Genomic DNA, 23,889 nt, shown 5'->3' on the forward strand with positions numbered 1-23,889 from the left:
CATGAAATTTAAAGAAAAAATTATCAAAATACCCTTCATGTAGGTAGGTGAACGGATTTCTTCACCCATTTCTTTTTTTAACCTTACAGGAAATCACCCATCACCGGCCCCACCCTGTCGGAAACTCAATCGAAGTCTGATCTTAGCTTCTCAAGCCACTGCAGAAGATGCTGGTATGAGACCTGAAATTAAATGGCAGAAAAGAACAAAAACCCAGCCATAACCCGAAATCAAGATCAAGAAACACAAGAAAAGATCGATCGTTGTTGTGTTATCATTGGTTTTAGTAATGTGAAGAACGAGTGCTGGAGGGCCAAGACAAAACATTAGGAGAAATCTGGCAACTCCAAGGGGTTGGACTTTGAAGACGGTAAACATTCATGGATGTGCTTGTATTAGTCTTCGTGCAGGCATCAGTGCCAGAAACAGAACCACCGCAACCAATACCAGGCTTCACATCCTCTATTTCTTCATCTTCATAGAAAGGATGCTTCTACGCTAAAGGATTAACAAGTGAAGTTGCAACTAAAACAACGTTACTAGTAGCAAAAAGAGACCTTGCACACGTTCCCCCAACGACCTGACCTTGTCCTCTTGTAAGAGAGATTGTGATAGATGGCAAAGCAATTGAAGTCGAAGAAGTTGGTACTAAAGTAGAAACATAGTAACCCTAAAATGTGGTGGAGAAGGAGAGGATGTGATATGGTCCATGAAGGATAATAGTAGACGCGTAAGATAAGGTGACCAAAGGGTAACATTGGCAACAGTGCCCGAATGTTTAAAACACAGGGACCATGCAGTGGTAGTGAGCATACTAGGAAACCATGTCAGTGATATCAGTACTGGCGTAGAATTCAAGAATGATAGGTCCCATAGTAGCATCACTGTCCACAGTAAGTTCGAGAATGACATGCCGCTTTTCCCTCTCTTCCACAGTAGGTTTGCGTTGGGCAATGGTGGGTGATTTCCAGCATGGTGAAGGAAGGAGAAGGGTGAAGAAGGAATCCCTTCACCACCTACATGAAGGGATATTTACTCAAAAATGAGTGTTTAAGTAATTTTCTCTCTTTAACTTTCATGGGAGGATATTTTGATCATTTAACATTGGGAGTTAACTAGGCACTAACTCCAAACATTGAGTTATGAGTCATGTAAAATTTTCTACATAGAGGTTCATCTAGAATTTTATCCCATTTTAAGTGAGTCAAATGTTACTAGAAAAAAGAAAAACTTACATAAATTTTTTTAAACTGTTTTTGTCACATAAATGATTTGGCATGGTAGTGGTGGTGGGGTGGAGCCAGGATTCAATATTGAGAGGGGTCACAATGACCTCTCTACCCTTTTCTGCTTAAAAATAATCTCCAACAAGAGGGTCAAGTGCTCATATTTCACATATCTAAAAACGACTAGATGACCAAAAAAACAAATGAAAGAGATCCAAAAGAAGAAATTTAAAACGGAGGGCACGACCCCCCCGGCCTAGAGGCACCTCCACCCCTAGAGGCAATAAGATTGTAAAGGTGTCTACTTCAAACCTCTATCTCTTTGCCCCTTTCCCCTCCCTTCCCTTGTGTTTATGGACTCCCAATTGTTGCGACCAGGTTGACCATAGCCCAACAAAAGTAGGGCCTTGGGGTGACGATGGGCTAGCTTGGTTTGGTTTTAATGTCTCCATTTAAGTTCCTAGAAAAAAAAAAAAAAAATCTAGAATAGCACTTCCCCGTATGCAAGGTTTAAAGTATCCCACGATACTAGATGATACGTACCATATTTGACCGAACCGAGACGATACGTCTCTTCATTAAATTACACTAAAATACATTAGTCAGAGCGATACAATACTCGATACAGGACGATATGTTTCTTAAAATCACTTAACCGATACGATACTCGATACCGATACTTTAAACCTTGCCCGTATGTATCTACTCTCCCCAAAACGAGGGGGCAAATGTATTTTATGTCGAAGGAAAAAGACCATGGAATTCTCTTATGTGTCATTCCGTCATACTTTTCCCACATGACACCATATGAAAGATGGACAGCAAGTTAGACCATATAGGATCAACATCATCTAATGATAATGTGACGGCCCATCCACTTTAAGAGACCAATGTAATAACTTCGACTCGTTCCATTACAACCACTGAACTGCTGATTCAACCCAACTCTATCTCTGTGCAAGAATTTCTTTTTTTATTTTTTATTTGTATGGTATCTGAGGTTCGTTCGGACCAGTTTGTGCATACCTCGATTACATCCTTAGGGAGGAGACTGCTTTTAAGGATCAAACCCATGACCTCTTTACTGAGAAGTATGGATCTTACCACTCCACCAACCCTACATTAATAGTCAATCATCAAAGGTCATCTGCAAGAAAACTTTCCTTTTACTGATGTTGTCCTTCATCAATACTCGATCATCTAAACCCCAATGCTATTAAGAATTTTTTTATGATGAAACTCATTTGAATCCAAATGTTCAAAGCATGGATCCCCTCATACATAGGAGTATAAATGGATTGAATTCGGATCGAATAATAATAATATCTGATAAGGAAACATAATATCAAGCCAGGTTCGACCACGGTCGGCTCAAAGATATCGGGAGAACTGATTTAAGGGCCGAACCAGAAAATAGTGTAAGCAGGAAGAAACTTGACAGTTAGGGAAAGCAACGTGTTCCCGTCAAATTCGGATACACGATCGTGTCACTAAAGATAATTGCCACTAACTCTAAAGGGGGGTAAAAACCCTAAGATCGAACGGTCAACAGAGAGGGAGGTGAGAGCATTTAATGGTCGAGAATGACATGTAAAATCTATATAAAGTAAAGAATCGCACACAGAGAAGCTAACCGAATCATTTCCCCCATTAATTCGTTTAATTCAAGCTATGCATCAACCCAAAGATATGTGGTGTTCCAATTGCTGATTTAACCATCGGAGGTGGATACCTGACCACAATGTCGTGCTGATGGTGTATTTCTGTGGTTGCTATTATTGTTGGTGTATTTCTGTGGTTGCTTCTATTGTTGTTACTTTGTTGCATTTTTGCTCTGTTATAAATGAAGAAAAATTCCCCAAAAATGAATATACCATTAAAAGCAGATCTAGTATATAAAAGCAGATTAGGGTTTGAAGCAACATCTTCCTTCTCAATGTGAACGATGTATGAAAGCAGATCTAAGTATATAAAAGCTATACCCAAAGTCAAAAAAATTTTGTACATAAACACAAGAAATAAAACAAATACACAGACAAGAAACGCATCTTCATTAAAAGCTTTCAGTTTTCAGTGTAATTTACTTCTGATAGAAGCAAATCTGTGAAACAACAGAACAGCAACTGACAAAGACAAAGCAACTTCTAAAATGAGGGAACCCATTGTAATTTCATCCACCATGAGGGATATTATTGTAACTTAGAATGGAGCATTTCCATTGGTTCCACTATAAAATCCCGTTTAGACGTTGCGTCATCATCTCCCTTTGTCTGAATCCGTTTTGCAAAATCTTTCTACTGTGTCTTACTCTTTGCAAAATCTCTGTGGCGGAATCTCTGATATTTTGATTCAGTAAGTATCTTAAAGAATCTGCATTTTCTTGTCTCTGTTTAATCTGTTCTAGAGTTGAATAATCTATTTGTTGTTTGTTTCAGTAAGATATGCAGACCTGTTGATCTATACTTGTAACTTGTTTAAAGCTCCATTTGAGCAACTTTATTTCTTGGGTTCACTGGAGTAACGTCTCTAAAGATTTAATTGTGTTCGGACATTTCTGATCTCCGTATTGCGGCGCAAGCAGTTAGGTTTGATTTGTCGATACGATTCAGTTGATACAAGAATTTATTTCTTTAAGCCCATACAATGAATGCGTCAGGGATTATATTGCAGTAGCTAAGAGCGGTAGTCCTGACTCAATCAATTTTACAGCTGTTTAATGGCGAATCAATTATCTATTATGACCCAATACTGCTGGTGCTGAAGAAATTCGTTTCAGACATTTTGGTTTAGGAGTAAAAGCTTAATTGGATCTGAATCTTTATGTTCTTTTAGGGCAAGCTTTGGGTAAACTCGACTTAACCAAGTCCTGTTCCAACTACTGGCTTCTTGCGGCTACTTGCCTCATCCTCTTACCCATTAATGCTACTAAAAGTGCCCTTGATGAATTTACTTTTCATTGTCATTCATCTCCCATCACCTATCCACTGTGCAGGTACCCTTGTTTAGTTCTCGTAGGAACTAGGAGCTACTTTTGCATTACCCTTTTAGTGGATGCCCTTATCAGTTTTTGCTGTTTCAGCAATCCAACTGGGTTATAATGTAATGCGTGTCTATCGAGGGAAAGATTTTTCAGAGGTAAAACATTAGTTTCAGAATTTATATGTGAAGGGAAGGTTCTTAAACCTTTAGGTGCTATTTGCTTCATGCATTCTTTACTCAAGAACTTGGGACAAACAGCAAAGAAATTAAAACTAGGAAAGACTTGCAACTTTCACTTTGTATACTTAATTTTTAACTTTCTCCAAGGGGGGAAAAAGGAGAAGAAAAGAAAATAGAAAAACAAGAATGCCTTTCTGAGAAAAAAATTATCAACTGTTCAAGTGTGTAGTATTTGCTGATTAAGAAGCAAAACCCAACAAAAAATGGATTCTTGGGTTTGTGCTCATATCCAGTATGATGCTTGATGTCAGTGATCATTACTAAGGGTTTTTCTCTCAATTTCTTTTTGTGGTGTCTTTGTGCCAGACCGCTGGGTCGTGCAACTAAAATGTCTAGAATAATCACTTTTAGGACACCAGTTAGTTGTGTGACTCTATAATCACAAGCATTATTACCTAGTAAGACTCTGTAAGGGTATTGTAGAGATTGACTCCAACTAAACCTCTGATGCAAACTCACAAAGAGTATGACTCTATCTCATTGACAAAGGGAAAGATGACATTCTCCAAACATAATAGTCTTCATATGGTTTAAGAGCTTTCATTTTTTGGTCGTGACATTTATTTTCCTTTTGAACTGTCCTACAGTAGCAGATATGGGTTCTAAATCTGTTGTCGATATACTGGAATTATCATCCGGGGCTCATTTTTCTGGATTCCACTTAAACGGAGTAGAGCTCAGAAACTCAGAGGCGGAGCGACCTGCAAACTCAGAAACTGGACCTGAGCCAAAACAACCTTTTATAATTGGTAAGCATTTAGTCAGATTTTTTTTATAAAAAGTATATGTAATTTAGGAGAGGGCTAGGCACAACATCAGCATGTGGCACCAATGGGTTGCTGGACTGGGTATCATATAGGAAGGTCAGGGGGTCATTCCAAGGTGGGAAGAGAGAGAGAGAGAGAGAAAGAGATTTTTGTATAACGATATGCTATTTAATTCCACCCTCAGCCTAGAAACTATCATTTTCCCGGATGTTGGCTTTGGGTGTAATTGTTTCACTTTTAAGAATGAGATAAAAAAAAGATGATATATAATTCATAGAATCCTTTCTCTAGATATTCATAGAAGTACTGCAGTGCTACGTGGGCATAGAACTGATATCTAAGATGCATAAAGCTCCTGAAAGAAGTCTTTCATGGAGCAGTAATGAGAGTATGACCTTTCTCTGGAGTTTCTGAAGACAACGGTTGGCTTTACATTCTTTGAATGAACAAAATCCATTGGAATAGCTTCCTTTACAATCTTCACCTGGTGAAGAAAAAAAGTAATGGGATGCTCAAGAGGTTTCAGAAACTGTAAATACAGGTTTACATTATTTGACCTGGCAAATATTTATTTCTTGCTAATCCAAAACTTGATTAACAGGAGTTGCTGGGGGTGCAGCATCAGGGAAAACTACTGTCTGTGATATGATTATCGAGCAGCTTCGTGACCAGCGTGTTGTAGTTGTTAACCAGGTATCTTCTGCTCTGAGAGACCTTTAATCTGTTTAAAAAATAAATAAATAAATAAATAGAGAGGCACAAATTGCTTGAGGCTTGAGTCTTCATCAGGTTGATGTCCTCTACTGTTCTGCATCAAATTATCTTAATTAGCAAGATGAATTATTTTTACATTTGCATTCAGCTCCAAAATCTTGGAAGCATTGGTTGCAAAAGAAGTGGACCATTTTATTGGCTGTTTCGTCATTAATTGGAACATGATCGTGTTTCACCCTGTCCATTGTAAAATTTGAGTACTCTAGAAGAGCTTATTGGAATTTTATTTTTTACAGCCATGTCATCGTTATTCTATCTACACCTGGCATAGATGTGGTTTACTTCTGAATTCCACGATCATCTCTTCATCTATGTTTAGCTGATAACCATCTTTGATCTTTAGCTTGTCAAAATATCCTGCTTTCAGGTTTCAAGTCTGTAATAGTTGCATCAAATAAACAGAAAGCATCTCAGTTTCAAAGATTTTTGTGCTGTTCAATGATTAGGATTAACTTCAACGGGTGCATAGTGTTAAGTTCCATTCCACCAAAATAAAGCTAGATTGTTTTTCTTTATAAATATTTCTGAGAACCTGCATTATTGGAAGTGTGCTGGAAGCCATGCAGCTTCAACTTATACTGTAGCATGGCTTTCTGAGTTGTTCTGTTGGCTCCAAAGTAATTTGCAAAATAAGTTAATTAAATCTTAAGGGATGACGTTGCAGGATTCTTTTTACCACAATTTGACTGAAGAGGAGCTGGCACACGTTCATGAATACAACTTTGACCATCCTGGTAGCGATCTTCTTAGTCTTATTTCGGGAAACTACTGCCATAAGAACTTCCTTCCTCTTTTACCTTATTTCATCATTCTTCTTTTTTTGTAATGATATATGCATGGGCAGATAGGCTTACTTTTCTCCTGGTCATTGTTTTCAAATGTATATATATTCTTTGCTAGAAAAATTTGCATTGATTAAGCAATTATCTTGTTTGACTAATTTGTTCATCATATTCATCACCCAGGGCATAGGTTTTTTCCTTCAGAGCTTTTGAGTGCAAATGAATCTGATATAAAGAATCATTTGAATGGTTTACAATCATTAAAAAGTTGTTTGCACATGTTTCGTCTCAATATTGTTCTTTTTCTTACAGCGTTCCTTTTTCTCATGTTAGATGCCTTTGACACCGAGCAATTACTGTCTGTTATTGAGAAGTTGAAGCATGATCAAGCAGTTGACATTCCCAAATATGACTTCAGGAGTTACAAAACCGATGTATTACCGACAAGAAGGGTACGATTGCTGTAGTGATGGTGTTAATTAATAGTACTGGAATATGAACCTTTTTTCTGTTAATGAATAAAGGGCCTAGTTCAGAATGGAAATCAAAATTCTGTTTATGGGGGATTTTAGCCTGAAACATGAAAATATGAATGATTGGAAGATGAGGTGGTTTTTGCTCAGAATTTCTAGATTTGAGTTTGGTTATCCTTCTCTTGGATTTCATGTGCTTCTTCATTTTTCTTGAATTGCCACAGCAGGGGATAATCATGCAACTGTTGGAGACATAAATTGAAAATGCATTTCTTTTAAATAAATCACTGAGTGAGTGTTAGGAAGCGCTGTGGAGTTTGAAGTGTCTTCATCATTATATTAGTTTGGTCTTGTATTTTATTTTAATAAATAAAAGGTTCTTATGTAGTTGGAGAACATATAGTTAGCTTGCTGCATAGTTTTTTTTGTGATTATGATTCTTTTACCTGTTGGTATGCATGGAAATTGAAATTGGGTTGGAGAGAGATCCAACTCCAGGTCTGGGGACTTACAAGAAAGGTATTTTAATGTAAAATACTGGGATTTCTTGTGAATTTGATGCATGAGAATTTCCATGGAGAAATATTTAGATGCAAGATATTCATTTAGTTTCCAAAGAAACAAGGATAAAAGAGGAAATGATTTCTAGAATTGGTGCCCAAGAATCTATAGATTGTCAGGAATCAGCATAGATCTATGGATATATATCATCCATGCTTGTAATGGTGGTTTTTGGTCTGGTTGTATGGTTATTGGAGGGAATATGTTAATGAATTTAAGTACTTGAGCAAGAGAAAATTTCCATTGGGCTTCAGTTGCTTCCTCTCTGATCCTTTTCACCTCCACTAAGAGGCAGACTTTCTTACTTTCATTAAATATTTGAAATTTGAATTTCTGCCATTTACTTTTCTAGAGAGCTTATTGAGAATCCTACATTTCTGAAAGGCTCACTACCTTGTCATTCTTTAGGATATTGTCAAACTTCTGATTTGTTATACTTGTATTATCTTGCCTTTTTTGTTTTCTCACCTTTTGATATCAACGAGCATCTTCATCCTGCTTAATATTATTTATAAGATGCTTTTGAGCCTGTTAGTCTTGGCTTGTTATCTTTTATACATTGAATTTCAGCCCAAGGAACTTTGTAAAGCCCCAAAAAGGACATTGTACTGGTTTTGGAGCAGAGTTTACAATTCATTCTCTGTCTTTTGGTTTTATTTATTTATTATAATAATAATTATCATTTTTGCATAATTGCCTTTTTCATTGTTTATAAACTGCAGGTCAATCCTTCTGATGTGATTATTTTAGAAGGGATACTACTTTTCCATGACAGTCGTGTCCGGGAATTGATGAAGATGAAGATATTTGTTGATACAGGTTCTTTTGTTCCTTCCCTTTCAACTATATGATGACAGTATGTATCTTTTAATTGCTAGGTGGGCTTCATTGATTAAGGGCACAAATTACATAGTTTACCCTTAGATCTTATTAGATCTTATTCAATAAAACTACATACTGATTTAGATTGATTCAGTGAAACAACATTATTTGTTTTTCTAGTACAAAATTCATTATGTATATGGTGGTGTTGGGGGGTTTTTGGTTCGGTTTTGCTTTCCTTTTTTGTCTGATTGAATGTGAATAATGTAATTATGTTTTATTTATCTTTAATATGTATAGTATTTTAGGCGTGGAAAGTGAATCTACCGTAGGATTATAAATAAGAAAACATGAAAATAGACAAATAAATAAAAGATAGAAGAAGACAAATAGATTCAGGTTGAACTTCTCACTCTTCTGTTAGTATTTCACCCTCTTATATGTTTCTCATCTCACTGCATCTCACAGCCATTAATGGTTGCAATCTGAGCTAACTCAGAATATTCTCTAAGTCACTTGGCTTTGTGTCCGTCTTGCTCTCACAGCAACAACCATGACCTCATCCCTACTGAATGGGTTCGGCTACATGGATCTGGAGGAGGTTGACAAAAAGTACAATCAGTAGGGGAAGAAGTCGAGGAATCAATCTAGGAGCATTGCCTTACATGAGGTCAGTGACATGGGTCCTCATCCTCTAAACAACTCTATTGGCAGTCATTACTAAGATCAAGCCCCATTACGTGCATATCCTTTCTTACAACTTCTCCAATGGTTGATTTAGGCTTGCCTTCACCTCTTGTCGTTCCGTCAAACTGAATCTGATCAATCTTACAGCTAGTGCATCCAGTGGTCTCTGTTGGACATCCCTATACCACATCAAGTGGCTCTCCAAAGTTTGTCATGAATTTTTGTAACTCCCTAAACATTTCTAATATAGTCAGTCCTTGCTCTTTCATTCTTGATCTTGCTGCACATTCTTCTTGACATCCTCATCTCAGCTACACTCTTATTATCTATATTCCGTAATTCTCTTCTTAATTAACTAGAATTCTGCTTCATATGCCGTGGGTGGTCTTGTTACCACTGAAAAAATTCCCCTAAGTAGGCATGCATTCTCGTAAAACACTTCTGATTTGCACCTATCCATTTCCATCCTACTTTATTCGGTGGGAAACATTTGTTAGGTTTATCCTAGACAATACCTGAGCTTAGATTATTGATTGGGGTTAATAATCGATAGGGGTCTCAACACATTGGGTCAATGCACTGCCATTCGGTTTGAGATGGACCAAGTTGGTTTGTTGTGGAAGTGGACTAGGGTTTGGGATTACTATGTAGATAGTCATGATGAGGTCTCTCCAACTACTCGGTCATTTGTTCTCTTTTCTCCACAAGATAGAGGTATGGAAAAGAAAGACGAGGAAGTTGGAGAAGGTTTGGTCACTAAGGAAGTTTTGCATTTAAGGTTTGTATCGATCTTCTTCAATATACACGTGGTGTAAGATACACTCAATATTTCCTAAGATTTTCACATTGTTTTTTAGTTTTTGTATGGGTTTTGGTTAGGGTTTTGTTAAATTCCAATACATGTTCTAAAAAAGTTTGGACTAGGGTTTTGTATGGATCATATTTGGTCAAGCTCAGGGGGACGTGCAGCGGGAAAATCCCAAACTCCATTGGAGATGGAGGAGGAGAGAGGCAGTCTTGGGGGATTCCAAAAGAGTAGACTGTTCTAGCTTCTACCACATTGAAGAGAATATCAAAGGGATGCCAGGGGTCAAGCAAGAAAATGTTAGACCAGCTATGGGGTAGGAAATGGCGGAAAGGGCAATTGGGTGGGGGGTGAGGATAGATCTCAAGTCCAAGAGGGGTTGGGGGGGGGGGGGCATTCCAGATAGAGTCCTTGAGGAGTTAAGAGTACCACAATTGACCCATATGTAGTTCTTTTTAGAGGAGACTTCCCAGATGAGTTTCAGGAGATGGGTAATGTTGTACTCCCTGATCCTCCAGACATCAAGGCCTCTTTTGGATTTGGGTCTACAGGTAGAACCCAAGCTGGTAAGGTGGGAAAACTTGGGGATACTTGGCCTTTCCATAGGAAGCTGCAGTGGATAGATTCCATGGCATGAGACATACAGATATTTTACACATAAAAGTATTAGATGTAGCAGAAAATGGTAATAATGCATACACTTGTGTCTGTTAATTTCTACTTGTACTGCTGGATTTTACTGGTCATCAAGTTTGTTCTTACCTAATCTATCTGTAAATTTTGTGTCACTTAAAAATTTCTATATTATAAAATTTTCCTACTGTGATGTGAAATCTTCTCAATAAGTCACTTCAACTCATATGAAAAATATGTTCTATTTCAAATTAGATTCAATGTATTCCATTTAATGCCGCGCTGCTGTCTTCTTTTGTTAAGTTCTTACTTTATTTTATTCACAACGGAATTTTTTCAGTGCAGATGCTGATGTACGCTTGACGAGGAGGATAAGACGTGATACTGTTGAAAAGGGCAGAGAAATTGGAAACGTTCTTGACAAAGTTAAGAAGTTCCCGTTTGCTGTTTTTTGCATGATTTCTCAATGGAATTTATTTTCAACATTATTTTCTATATACAACAACAATTGAGTTGATTAACATTAATTCCGATTGATAGTGTTATTTCAGTCGTGCCAACCTTGAATAAGTTCTTATTATATTAGATTTAAGCTGGAAGAGTGGAAATCTATCAGTCTTAACTTTCTATTTGTGAATTTAAACTTTATTACAAAATCTTTGTAAAATCTAACTTTCCAGTTTCTTATACAGTACTCAAAATTCGTGAAACCTGCTTTTGATGACTTTATTCTTCCAACTAAGAAGTATGCGGATATTATCATTCCTCGTGGAGGTGATAATCATGTGGCCATTGATTTGATTGTGCAACATATTCGGACAAAACTTGGTCAGCATGATCTCTGTAAAATATACCCCAATCTCTATGTCATCCATTCAACTTTTCAGGTATTAATTGTTTCTATTAGTTTATCTAGGTTTTCGTGTGTATGTATATATTTGTGAGGTTTTCCTTCTCTAATTTTACTGACTATTAATGTCAATCTGCTGTTTATTTATCTTCAGAGTTCAATTTTCTTTCTTATTTGCTTCTTTTAAGCTTTACTAATATTAACCAACTTTGTACAGATACGTGGTATGCATACGCTTATACGTGATGCTAAAACAACAAAGCATGATTTCGTGTTCTATGCTGATCGATTGATTCGTTTGGTATGCCAAATTCACTGTAATATTGACTGGTTGTTACATTTTGTTGTTCTCATTGGATATAGGTTTTCATTCTTGGGTATGTTTGCTGACCTAGTAGTTTTCTCTATTGAGAGGTTGTTGAACATGGGCTTGGGCATCTTCCTTTTACAGAGAAGCAGGTGATCACTCCAACTGGTAAGCTCTACTATTCTATGAGTTTGTATTTGTACTGTGTCTCTTCAAATTCAAAATATTTATACATTTTTCATAATTTCTTCTTTATTGAGCAGATGAGGATATTTCTATTGTCAGCAACTTGATTTGCAGATATTTTACCTAGAGTTGGTTTCATTTCAGCATGTCCTATCCTGTCCTGAAAATTATCATCCAAAAAGAAAAGAAGTTACTGAGGAGGGTTTCTAATGTTTGTAAATTCCCTTCCTTTCTTATAAATGCAGAATCAGTTTATACTGGGGTTGATTTCTGTAAAAGGTTGTGTGGCGTTTCAGTAATCAGAAGGTAACAATATTCTGTGTCTTTCCTGTTTTAATGTTCTGTGTTACCTGCTGGTATCCTTGGATTTGCCCCTCATGTTTTTGTGTGGAAAAGCATTATATGCATGCTATTTATCCTAAAGATCATTTCTGGAGGGTCTGAGTGTGAGCCAGTGGTTGAATTGTTTGTCCTAGTGCATACGGGTTTGATTTTTTTCAACATTCTAAACCAACATTTTTTTTAATAGTATTTGACTTAGACTTATAGGTGACTGTATATAGCTATGTTGCAACAAAAAGGTTATCTAGTGGACCTGAACAGAGGATTAGATGTGTTTCGGGAGCTTCTACTAATATATCAAGTGAAATTTTTTTTAATGCATAATCCATGAGTAGCATCTTTGGTTCCATCTAATATCAAACAAGCAATCACCCATACTGGTCTTGCCTACGAGTTTGGAATTGGTCCTAGCCTCTGGCATTTTGCATATAGTGGCCTCCCACAAGATGTGAATATGAATCTGTCTTTGATTTTCTGCTTAAGAGTTGATATACCTAGACTGTCTTGGTCAAGAAGGATGTCCTGTAAGAACTAACCAAAGATTCTTCTCCATAACTGGCTGCTGCAAACTTTATGTCAGTTATGGAGTTCCTTCTTTCATACTCCAATCTTGAACGGATTGTCCAAGTTGTCGGGTGTTTTCATTGACCACTTATCGATTTCTACTGTTTCAGTGGTGAAAGTATGGAGAATGCTCTACGAGCATGTTGCAAAGGGATCAAGATTGGAAAGATCCTTATTCACAGGGAAGGTGACAATGGGCAGCAGGTCTGCATGGAGCTCCTTTAATATTATTTTTCGTTCTTACTTTCACCTTTTTTCACCTGCTTTGCTGATGTTTGAAATGATCTCCAGTTAATATATGAGAAACTGCCGAATGATATTTCAGATAGGCATGTGCTACTCTTGGATCCTATACTAGGCACAGGTTTGTCTTTTCTTTTTTCTTCTTCTCCCTTCTTTTTTATTTATTATTATTATTATTATTATTATTATTATTATTATTATTATTATTATTATTATTATTATTATTAAAAAAATTTTGGGGGGGGGGGGGGGGGGGGGGGGGTTGAGTGGGTTTAAGAGAGAATGGAAGAAAGTATGTCATTTATATTGATATGCCAGTATATATAAATAATGGCAGAATCATGGACCTCATTCTAGCATCCTCGACTTCTTTCACCACTTTACTGTCCAGAACTGGATGGGGGGGGGGGGGGGGGGGGCACACTAACTCCATGGACATGAGGTGTTTAAATTGAGCATGATGAATCTTGGGTTCAATAATATTTTCTTTCATGTGTCTTTTTGATATAACAGTGAGCTTATTACTAGATGATTAATAATTTATTTTTCCTAATTCATTTACCTAAAAGTTCTGTTCATATTATCATATTTCAGGGAATTCAGCTGTTCAAGCTATTTCTTTGCTTATAAGGAAGGGTGTACCAGAGTCAAACATCATATTTCTGAATCTTATATCTGTAAGTAACACGATTACCTCCCCCACACCCAAAAAAACCACCAGTACATCCTTTGGGGGTTGCATTTTCTATCTTATTTTAGATGGTGGAAATTGGAATTAGATGTACTTGTGAAAATGAATTCCCTTTCAAATTCGCGCATCTATTGTCTCAAGTTGATTTTTGCATAAGTAGTTTTTTTACTCTTACCACAGGCACCTCAGGGAGTGCATGTTGTCTGCAAAAGATTTCCAAAAATAAAGATTGTAACATCTGAGATCGAAATGGGTCTGAATGGAGATTTTCGTGTCATCCCTGGCATGGGTGAATTTGGAGATCGATATTTTGGCACCGATGATGATGACCAGCAATTCGTGGTTTCAGTATAAGCTCAAAGGAAAGGTGAATGCTAATCCAAGTCATGGGTTACTTTCCCATTATGGGACATGCATATTGTTTCTATACCTACCAATATCTAGCAAGGATGAATCTCCTTTCCTCCATTGTGCTTGACATTGAAATCAGGGGATTCGTACAATCAATTTTGTGGTTTTTACTTTGAGTGAAACCTTCCCCTGGTATCTATGTTTTCTTCATGCTCGAAGACTCTGTGGTATATTTGGTTGAAACTTCCTTATTGTGTTGTATCTTGGATGCTATGTAAGGCTGTAAGCCTTTTCTTTTTTTTTTGGGTAAAGAAATGCTATGTAAACCTGAACCTATTGAAAGCGTGGAACTCAATTAATTAAATTAATTTGTTTGATTTATTCTTTTGTTAAGCTTGATTTGAATTATGGGCTTGGTATTCCTAATTAAAACTGCTCAGCAAACAAAATTGGACTTTGTAATGAAACTAAAAAAAATTCCTATATTTCAAGTCGGGTCCTTGACTCATCTGTGCTCTTCTCACATCTCTCCATCACATATTCGGGGAGAGATCAATTTGGAGTCTTATCTTTGATTCATTTTATTAGCACTTGAGAGGTGGATTCCACTCTTGTTGTGTTGTGGAGAGGTGTAAGGGGAGTACGGACTTTTACCATGATAGATCAAAGATTTGAACTCTTCCATCATGTATCTTGTAATCTTGTATTTTAAACAACCATAGCTGAGCTCACTTCACATCTCTCCAAAACATATTAAGGGACATGCCTATTGGGAATTTCACCTCTTAATATGTAATGAAACTAACAAAAAATTCTTATATTCCGAGTCCAGTCCTCTAATCATCTGTGCTCCCCTCACACCTCTTTATTACATATTAGGAGAGAAGCCGATTTGGAGTTTTACATTTGATTTATTTTGTTAGCACTTGAGAGATAAACTCCACTCTTATTGTGTGGTGGAGAGTGTAAAGGGAGCACAGACCTCTATGGTGACAAGTCAAAGATCTAAACTGTTCCATCATATATTAAGGGAGAGATCCACCGAGAGTTTTAACACTAATTCATTCATTTCGTTAGTGCTCAATTGTGGGTCTCACACTCATTGTGTTGTGGGGAATGTGGGGAAAGCACACTCCTCTATCGTGATGGATCGAAGATATAAACACCTCCATCATGTCTCTTGTAATCTTGTGTTGTATTTATCCAGATGGATCTGCACTTTGACTGAGTTGGTAACTATGCAGTACAACATTGGTACAAGGAGAGAATGATAACGTCATGTTGTTAACCCAACCAGATCATTTGTGCTCTTGAGACCTGAGTAATGAGTATCTCTCATCGTTAGATTAATGTTTACACGTGAAAAGAAGAAAGAGACGAGAATGAAGTGGACATGAAAATCTTCTGGTTTTATGTCTTATTCTGAAGGTACACATATTGAGGGAAAGAAAAGAGATCACTCATTGCTCTATCCTAGGATGATAACCCTTCATGGGCTAATCCTGAAACACGAATCCCATCTTCTTTGTAAACCCTCTGGTATATTCCTCTATCTTTCATCTATATAATAGCTTCTCTCTCTCTCTCTCTTTCTCATCCACTTCACCAGTCACCACCACCTTTAAGCTTGAGAAGCCATGTCCGCCTTCGTGGGTAAGTATGCAGATGAACTGATAAAGAACGCCAAGTACATAGCAAGGCCAGGGAAGGGGATTTTAGCTGCAGACGAGAGCACTGGTACCATTGGAAAGCGTCTCTCCAGCATCAACGTTGAGAACACTGAACCCAACAGGCAAGTTCTCCGGCAGCTCCTCTTCACCTCTCCCAACGCCCTCACTTACCTATCCGGCGTTATTTTCTTCGAGGAAACCCTTTACCAGAAAACCTCTGACAGCAAGCCTTTCGTCGAACACCTTCAAGACAACAACGTAATTCCTGGTATCAAGGTCGACTAAGGCACTGTATATCGCCGGCACCAATGGCGAAACCACCACCCAAGGCTTCGACTCCCTTGGCTCACGCTGCCAGCAGTACTATAAAGCTGGTGCTCGTTTTGCCAAGTGGCGTGCTGTCCTGAAAATTGGACCCACAGAGCCATCCGAGCTGGCTATCCAACAGAATGCTCAGGGTTTGGCTCGTTACGCCATCGTCTGCCAAGAGAATGGACTCGTCCCCATAGTGGAACCGGAGATTCTCACCGACGGCGACCATGACATCATGAAATGCGCCGTCGTCGCCGAGACTGTATTGGCTGCTGTTTACAAGGCTCTCAATGATCACCATGTGCTTCTTGAAGGAACCCTCCTCAAGCCTAATATGGTCACTCGTCTCCAGGCTCTGCGAGCCCTAAGTTTTCTTGTTTATATAGGCATCTTTGTTTTGAAAAAAGAAAAAAAAAAGGGTGAAAGATAAATATGTGGGATCTAGTGATAATAGGATTATGGTTCGACATGTTGGCAAAAAATCGCATCAGATGGCTGGTGACACCACTTACACGACGACATTTTGCTCCCTACTAGCCTGTTTGGTGGTGGAACTCCATAGAATTGTCGAGAATTTCACTAGCCTGCTTCTTCACCTGAAACTAGAGAGACAAAGAGATACCGGAGAAAAAAGGATGTAGATGTACTTGTGGACCTGCAGGTGCTGGAGAAGAGTTGCAGCAGTGAGGGCTGTGAGGAGTTTCCCTCATTGGAGTTGAAGAAGGTGAAGAGCCAGCGGTGAAAGTTTCAATTTTTTACGATATTTGCCGGGCTACTTTTTGAAGATTTTTCGGATATTTCCCCATGACTTTTGGTTGTTGTCATTTAGATGCTTGATTTCGTGTCTCCCTGAGTGATATGCCAGAAATGTTGCCATATTTTGACAACATAATGTACTTTTGAGTAGGATAGAGTTTAGATAGAAGTACATAATGTTTTCCTAATGCTTATTTCCCACAGGGTTGGAGTCAATGTAAGACCCACACCACTCAATTTGTTTAATTAATATCTAGACATAGTTAATATCTATATTGTGCGGTGAAAAAACTCCGGGAGGTGATCAGAACGAGTGGGAAAATAGGAAAGGGTTTCATGGAAACTCAGAAATGCGAGTCCCATGATAAATCAAATAATATTTCTTTTTCATTTCTCTTCCTTTTTTAAATATCACCTAATTGTCTATGACTTTTAAAAATCTAAGGTTATGTTCTTCGATTCTGATATGGCTTGACTTATAATTCATTCCTGTTATTTGTACGTGGTTAAAGCTTTAGCTTACTTCTTCCTGCAACCACAGGTGTCAGCGGAGGAGATAGCAGAATATACGGTTGCGGCATTACGTCGAACAGTACCATCAGCGGTGCCACGGATTGTGTTCCTCTCAGGAGGGCAGAGTGAAGAAGAGGCAACGCTGAATCTCAACGCCATGAACAAGTTGGAGGTGCTGAAGCCATGGACGTTGTCTTTCTCCTTTGGGAGAGCTCTTCAACAGAGCACACTTAAGGTATGGACTGGGAAGGAGGAGAACGTGAGCAAAGCTCACGAGACATTCTTGATCAGTTGCAAAGCCAACTCTGAGGCCACCCTAGGAAAATACACTGGTGGTTCTGGTGGAGGATTGGCTAACGAGAGTTTATACGTGAAGGGTTACAAGTATTGATTGAATCTATAGCTCCCCAGTGAAATTATGTTCTTCAACCGTCTTTACTCCCTCATTTTAGTTTCTGAAATCTGTAATTTGACCTTGGAAGTTGATAATGCCAGCAGTTGCCTCGGATTTTCCAGAATCAAGAGACTCAGTACACCCCTGTGCTAGCTTTTAAAGGGTAACCTTGTAGGCTAATATGGATTTAAAACAGAACCAAAGAGGAGGGCTGGCAGTTTTAGATAGAATTGAACAACTTTGCATTACAAAAATAGTTTTCCAAACAAACTTACACACTGATACAGGATTGTTCACAATTACCACAACAAATACAAATGCACCCTGCAATGGCACTGAGCAAACTCTTGATTTCTCCATGTAAAAACACAGCTAGAGTGGTATGGGATGGGTGAGGCAGGTTATCAGCACTAATAAAATCTAGGGTTTACCCCAAATCTCATATAACATTTGGTTAAAAGAAAAATTATATTGAACAACCATCTGATACACCAGCAAGATGAGACAAAAGGTCATTTAAATCACTGCAAGAGTACACAATTTTTAACCACTACATCTACAAAAAAGTCTTCTCTTTATACAAAGGGGGCCAATTTAAGTGTAGTATCTGACTGTGACTACTACTTACCCCAAAAAAGGAATAAAAATCTTGCTGTAACTACTGTTATTTAAGTTATACAATCTCTTCACTGTTGTAAGTTTTCACTACCGCATTTATCTCCTCGCTCTCTCCAGAATTGGCTGTGTGATCACCATTATCTTCATGTGTCAAAGCCTCACTTCTCAAACCATTAGTTCTCATTGCTTCTATGTACAACACTTTCAACAAGCACCTGAAACGGCGTCTGAAGGTCGGAATTCTTGACATGGAAGCTACAATTCCTTGAAGTCTACAAGAATAGAACTGCACTCACATGACTGCCAAAATACAATATGTATATGCCAACAAATCAATCTACAAAATTTCCTCTATTAGAGTTTGAATGACGCATATCATGATAAAAGTCGGAATAAACATTCCTTTTATGAGTGTGTGTATATGTGTGTAAGTAAATATATACACACACAAACTGCAGACAGGCTTATGTGATCTTTATCCTGGCCCATTATTAGAATGCTTCTCACGACCAAGCAGAACCATGGAAGATATATACAGGCTTGATCTCACAGTCTATCCTATCTAATTAGAAACTAAATAAAATCATTGCCAAAGGGGATTCAAGAATCAGAATATTAGTACAAGTTAGTGTCAAACATGGAAAGGTGTCTTTGGTCGGGACACCCAATTCCATCACATAGTCTAGGAGATAGTCTGGATAGGCAAAATGCCAAAGTTTAGACCCAGTTCAATCATACCCCATGTAAATCCATACTCTCCCATGTATTTGTACTTGATACACACCCTTGGTATTCCTTAAACCCTTGAGTTTCTAGATTTTTCTTTGATCATGACAGCTAACTTCATTCAGGCTTAAAACTAATAGATTTCATATATTTATCTGTCCTATAGAATCACTACTCTCTCTAGATGCATTCAGGTGAGCTTACCTTCTTAATATGGCTTGCAGCTGAGCTCTCCTGATGTTGTCATCCGATGGGAATTCTGTATCATTCCAGTCCTCTGGCCTTTCATTTTTGCTGATCATTATTAATCTTCTCAAGCAGGATTCTTCATTCTCATTTAACTGGAGGCCTTCGATTTGTTCTTTCATCGTTAGTAATGGTCCAATGAACCATTCAAGCACCTTGTCCTTTGGCCAGTTAATCCTTGTCAGTTCCAACTCATCAGCTGAAAATTGGATCACACTAACGGAATTAGAACCATTCTATGTCCCACCAAAAGCAAAAATGATTGGAAGTTTAAGCATAACCTACAAATTAGCAATCCAGAGGAGTTGGACTTCGCTGAGGCGAGCAGGCATTGGAGAATTGACCAAGCAGGGAGTTTAATTTCCAACTTTTTACACCTCCCTTTTACAATGCATTCCTCAATGTCTGTTTTAGTTAGCAGACCATCATGGAGGAGCATCCTACCATTCAGCTCACAAGATCGGAACAGACAATCATATACCTGTCACATCATGGAGCATAAAATTGACATAGCAGCAAAATAAATAATACAGGTCAATGGGGGGGAAGATCTTTACTTGTATAGGCTTTAGCTGTTGAATGGCAATCTTCAGCGTTCTTGACCGTTCTGAAGCTAATTTTGAACCATGAGGGCCTCTTCTACCATTGCTTGAACCACTTTCATCATTCTCTGCTGGTTTCTTATTCTCATCTGAAGGGGGGTTCATTTGTTTACGGTACTTGGGCCTGGCTGTCACAAGCATCTTACTTGTCATAAATTACAACATAAATGAAAAAGGCAGAATTTCATGAATAAGCCTTGAACCTAGAAAGCAATTACTGAATGTTAAGGTTGGGGCATCTATAACATGCATTTTACTTGCCATCAAGTATGAATGAAACAGAAACTTCCTCATAAACTATCCTGGAATTTAGGAAGGAATAGTAAAATCTAGTAGGACGTTGGGTTCCCTGTAGTGATTAGTGGTCCATGATCAAAAGATTAGGTAGCTAATGTTTTACCTTGGAAGGCAGGACCCCTCTCTCAAATAAAGTAAATCATTTGTGTATTCATCAAAAAGGGCAACAACAGCCACAATGAAAGCAAATCCCATCCTAGGAGAGTTTTCCTGGAAAATATTGATGAGCATCAGATAAGGTGCGCCCTGATACATAAATAACCTTCTACAGAAAACAAGCCAGACAAAAAATCAAGGAAAGGAGTTCTGTAGACCTGATAGACAATAATACCACTATAGGAAGCAAGAAAGAAGCTGCAGAAAAAAGCACTAATCACTGCCCCCACAACTGCTAATGGCCATAGTATGATCGCAAGGCCAGCAAATGGGACACATGCTGCCTCCAGGAATGGTCCCTCTCTGCCAATCAAGTCTTCAAGCAGCCTCTTCCACCCTTTGAATAGCATGAAAGGACTTTTTGATAGGGCAACAGCAGTTACTAAGAGCACATCTACAGGCATGGCGAGCAGGCTAACAAAAAAACAAGCTGGCAGCATCGATAACCTTTTAACAGAAATGGAACATGTTAGGTTTGGTATGTTTATATCCTCAATATGATTGCCTTCCACAGGCCTAGGAAAATGAAAATAAAAAGAGAAAGGGAAGGGAGTTCACTTAATGCTCATGGGCTTTTCATCTTCAGGTACTTTTTCAGTCAGTTCATCCATGTATGAGAAGTAAGAGTGGAAACAGAAGTCTGTAAAGTCTCGCACCACCGTGCAGCTTCCCTCAAATGTGCTCCAGAAACCATCCTGACATTCATGCACAATCACAACCGGAATTTGCAGAATTCAAATCAAGGTGTATATGAAGAGGGAACCATCAAGTACACAATGGGTTGAACCCCATTAGATTCCCTATCTACTCTCCAAATGCAATGGATTGTAGGACCTATTAGATCATACAATGAGATTGAAAGACCTATCAAAATGGTGGCTCCTGAATATAATTTTCTGGTGACCAGCTGATAGTTTGCCCCTATGATGTTAGCTTAAATTCTATCTTCTAGATGACAATAGTTATTGTTTGGTTGTGTGATTCTTATAGAGAGTATAATGAAGAGGAATCATACCACAACACAGTGGAGAAGTTTGTTTTCAACTTGATGCCCAGCAGCTTCAAAAGTCGAAATTAGTGGAGTGAAAAAACCATATCCTACTCCAGCTAAAAGACTTCCAACAATCCCAAAGATTGGCCAAAAGACTAGTGGTAGTGGCAATGATATCAATAGCAGAATTTTCAATACCAACCTGAGCTTTTTGGATCTGAAAAAAATAAGTGAAGATGATGAAAGAAGAAACTTGTGTGAACAAGTGCAAATGTGAAGAGGACAGCTTATCCAATTAAGTGTAAATGGATAAAGAGTTAGAAAGAAACATACTTGGCCACACAATAGAAAGTATAAAAGACATGTGCAGGCCACAACCCAAGGATTACAGAAGAATTCCCAATTAGAATGATCAAAGTTACAACTGGTCCAACAATGGCAGCTGCAAAATTAACTTATTTTAGAAACAAATATATAAATATAGTCTCTCTACATATATTGTCAATGATGTAACAGCAATTAACCACAACAGCATTAACAGAGCACGCTGCAGGTGAATCAGATGGGTGGGGAAGCGGGGAGAATTGATCCATGTCTATCTGTAGTTTAAAAATAGGCAAGTCAGCCAAAAATATTCACCACTGGTTCCACTGAAAGAGCTTGAAAGAGCCTGAAGGCTGAAACAGTCGGCCATGCTATTTATTTCAATAAAAACTACTGTTTGATGGATCTTTCTGATCCAGTTCGTTCCTACTTTACATAAAAATCCAGAAACCATTATCTGGGATTATTGTTTGGTGGAATATGTAAGAAATGCACATGAAAAATCTTTGAAAACAACCCATATCATAGAAAAATCAAAACCCTTTATCTTCAGAATGATGCTAAGGTGTCGAAATTCTTGGACGCAAATCTTGATTGCTCTTGCTAAAATGAAATTTGTATAACGTTCCTTCTTGTGGAGATAGATATATACTAGAAGAAGGAATTGTGAGCTAATGGTTAATTGCGTAGGTTACCTTTGAGAAGACCCAGCATGAGGAGAAGTAGGAAGACGGGAAGAAAATAGATGAAGCCCCATATCTTCTGCATTGAGGCCCTCCATGAAATAAACTGCTGAAAAAGCATGACCCCGCAGAAAGTATGAGAAAACTCAGAGACCCAATTAATGGAACCCACGGAGTAGAAACAGAGCAAGAACTTGCCAAAGAAAGATGAGGGGAAAATGTGTTTCAGGAAAAAGTGGAGAAAGAGAGAGAAAGGAGAGTGTTTATGTTGAGAGGTTTACGTGGCAAAGTGGGCGGTGGATTCAATCGACGTGTCATCTGAATGGAGATTTTGGAATCTCGTGCCAAATGTCACCTTTTCAGTTTCAGCTTCAAAAGCAGAAAGATGGGGTTGGGAGGAAGAGTCAACATCAAGAACAACAGAGAGGGAAAGCAGGCGACGAAGGAAACAAGTCCACTCAGATTTTCCTAATTTCAATCCAATTTCTATCATTTTCATGTCACGGGGCGGTTGCTTTTTCAGTTGGTTCAACTGCCGAGGCTTCAAAAAAAAACTTTATTACAAATTGCCGAGGCTTCAATCATGGTTTTCCATCTAAGGATCGACTAATCACAAATTGACCCATAAAGCAGTTTCGACTCGGATACAAGTAACAATACCACTATCCGATATCGAATTCCAAACTTTATTAGATATTGGTAATAGTCCAATCCAATAAACTATCAATTATTGATTAGTGATTCTCTTATTTTTATTTTTTATTTTATTTCCGATTTACAATTTTCGGTTATCGATTGTTTGTCGGTTTTTGAATCTGATTATCAGCTCATTTTTCAGAAAAAAATGTTTAATACTTTACTTTAATCTAGGGGTGTAAACGGACCGGATTTGGATCGGATAGTGGTATATCCATATCCGCATCCTATTATATTCGGACGGATTCGGATAATATCCTATCAGTTTTCGAACGGATTCTGTCGGATTCGGATGATAATCGGATAGTTATTTTCTTAAGTAGATTCTTCTAAATGGGCATGAATATAGATTGAATACAAATTTTCAACTACATATTTACATCATTACCTTTTTATTTGTGAGGGTTAAGTTTGAAATTTAAGAATTTAACAACTTTGGTAGCTATTTTAGTAGAAAATCTAAAAAAATAGTCACATATCATAGGTAAAATTTATAAAAATAAGAATAATAAATCTAGATAAGTAACTTAATTGGATAATTTTATCGGACGGATAATATTCGGTAAAAAAGGGGTATACCATATCCGCATCCTATTAATAATCGGACAGATTCGAATACCCT

At 37.9% G+C, this 23,889-nt stretch overlaps 3 protein-coding genes and 1 pseudogene across 4 annotated transcripts; 2 read left to right on the forward strand and 2 right to left on the reverse strand.

Annotated features, from left to right (window-relative positions):
- Positions 1-283: 283 nt before the first annotated feature.
- Positions 284-3,389, reverse strand: LOC149003089 (uncharacterized; annotated as a pseudogene).
- Positions 3,323-14,663, forward strand: LOC149003090 (uridine kinase-like protein 3). 2 transcript variants are annotated; one of them, XM_089138175.1, is made up of 15 exons: positions 3,326-3,578; positions 5,033-5,194; positions 5,814-5,905; positions 6,651-6,720; positions 7,102-7,220; positions 8,525-8,621; positions 11,095-11,174; positions 11,442-11,636; positions 11,817-11,900; positions 12,014-12,074; positions 12,338-12,398; positions 13,109-13,202; positions 13,290-13,362; positions 13,836-13,918; positions 14,113-14,663. In XM_089138175.1, the coding sequence occupies exons 2-15, from the start codon at positions 5,041-5,043 to the stop codon at positions 14,284-14,286; spliced, it is 1,437 nt and encodes a 478-aa protein (XP_088994301.1). In that variant the 5' UTR covers positions 3,326-3,578; positions 5,033-5,040; the 3' UTR covers positions 14,287-14,663. The 2 variants fall into 2 exon arrangements, with proteins under 2 accessions (XP_088994302.1, XP_088994301.1); XM_089138176.1 differs by lacking the exon at positions 5,033-5,194 and having other exon boundaries at positions 3,323-3,578.
- A 958-nt stretch (positions 14,664-15,621) lies between these two features.
- Positions 15,622-17,925, forward strand: LOC149003091 (fructose-bisphosphate aldolase, cytoplasmic isozyme 1-like). The gene is given in 3 exon segments (XM_089138182.1): positions 15,622-16,246; positions 16,248-16,609; positions 17,534-17,925. Coding segments are annotated over 3 exon segments (1,080 nt in total). The 5' UTR covers positions 15,622-15,920.
- A 445-nt stretch (positions 17,926-18,370) lies between these two features.
- LOC149003092 (putative membrane protein At3g27390) lies at positions 18,371-22,785 on the reverse strand. The gene is made up of 10 exons (XM_089138183.1): positions 22,584-22,785; positions 21,898-22,006; positions 21,589-21,781; positions 21,132-21,268; positions 20,732-21,020; positions 20,521-20,627; positions 20,076-20,244; positions 19,804-19,999; positions 19,477-19,717; positions 18,371-18,818 (listed from the first exon to the last, which is right to left on the reverse strand). Exons 1-10 carry the CDS (start codon positions 22,690-22,692, stop codon positions 18,602-18,604), a joined length of 1,767 nt encoding a protein of 588 aa, XP_088994309.1. The 5' UTR covers positions 22,693-22,785; the 3' UTR covers positions 18,371-18,601.
- Between the last annotated feature and the right edge of the window lie 1,104 nt (positions 22,786-23,889).

Source organism: Hakea prostrata, chromosome 10 (genome assembly GCF_041222555.1).
Source record: "Hakea prostrata isolate BN-2017 chromosome 10, UWA_Hpros_2, whole genome shotgun sequence".
Taxonomy (NCBI): domain Eukaryota; kingdom Viridiplantae; phylum Streptophyta; class Magnoliopsida; order Proteales; family Proteaceae; genus Hakea; species Hakea prostrata.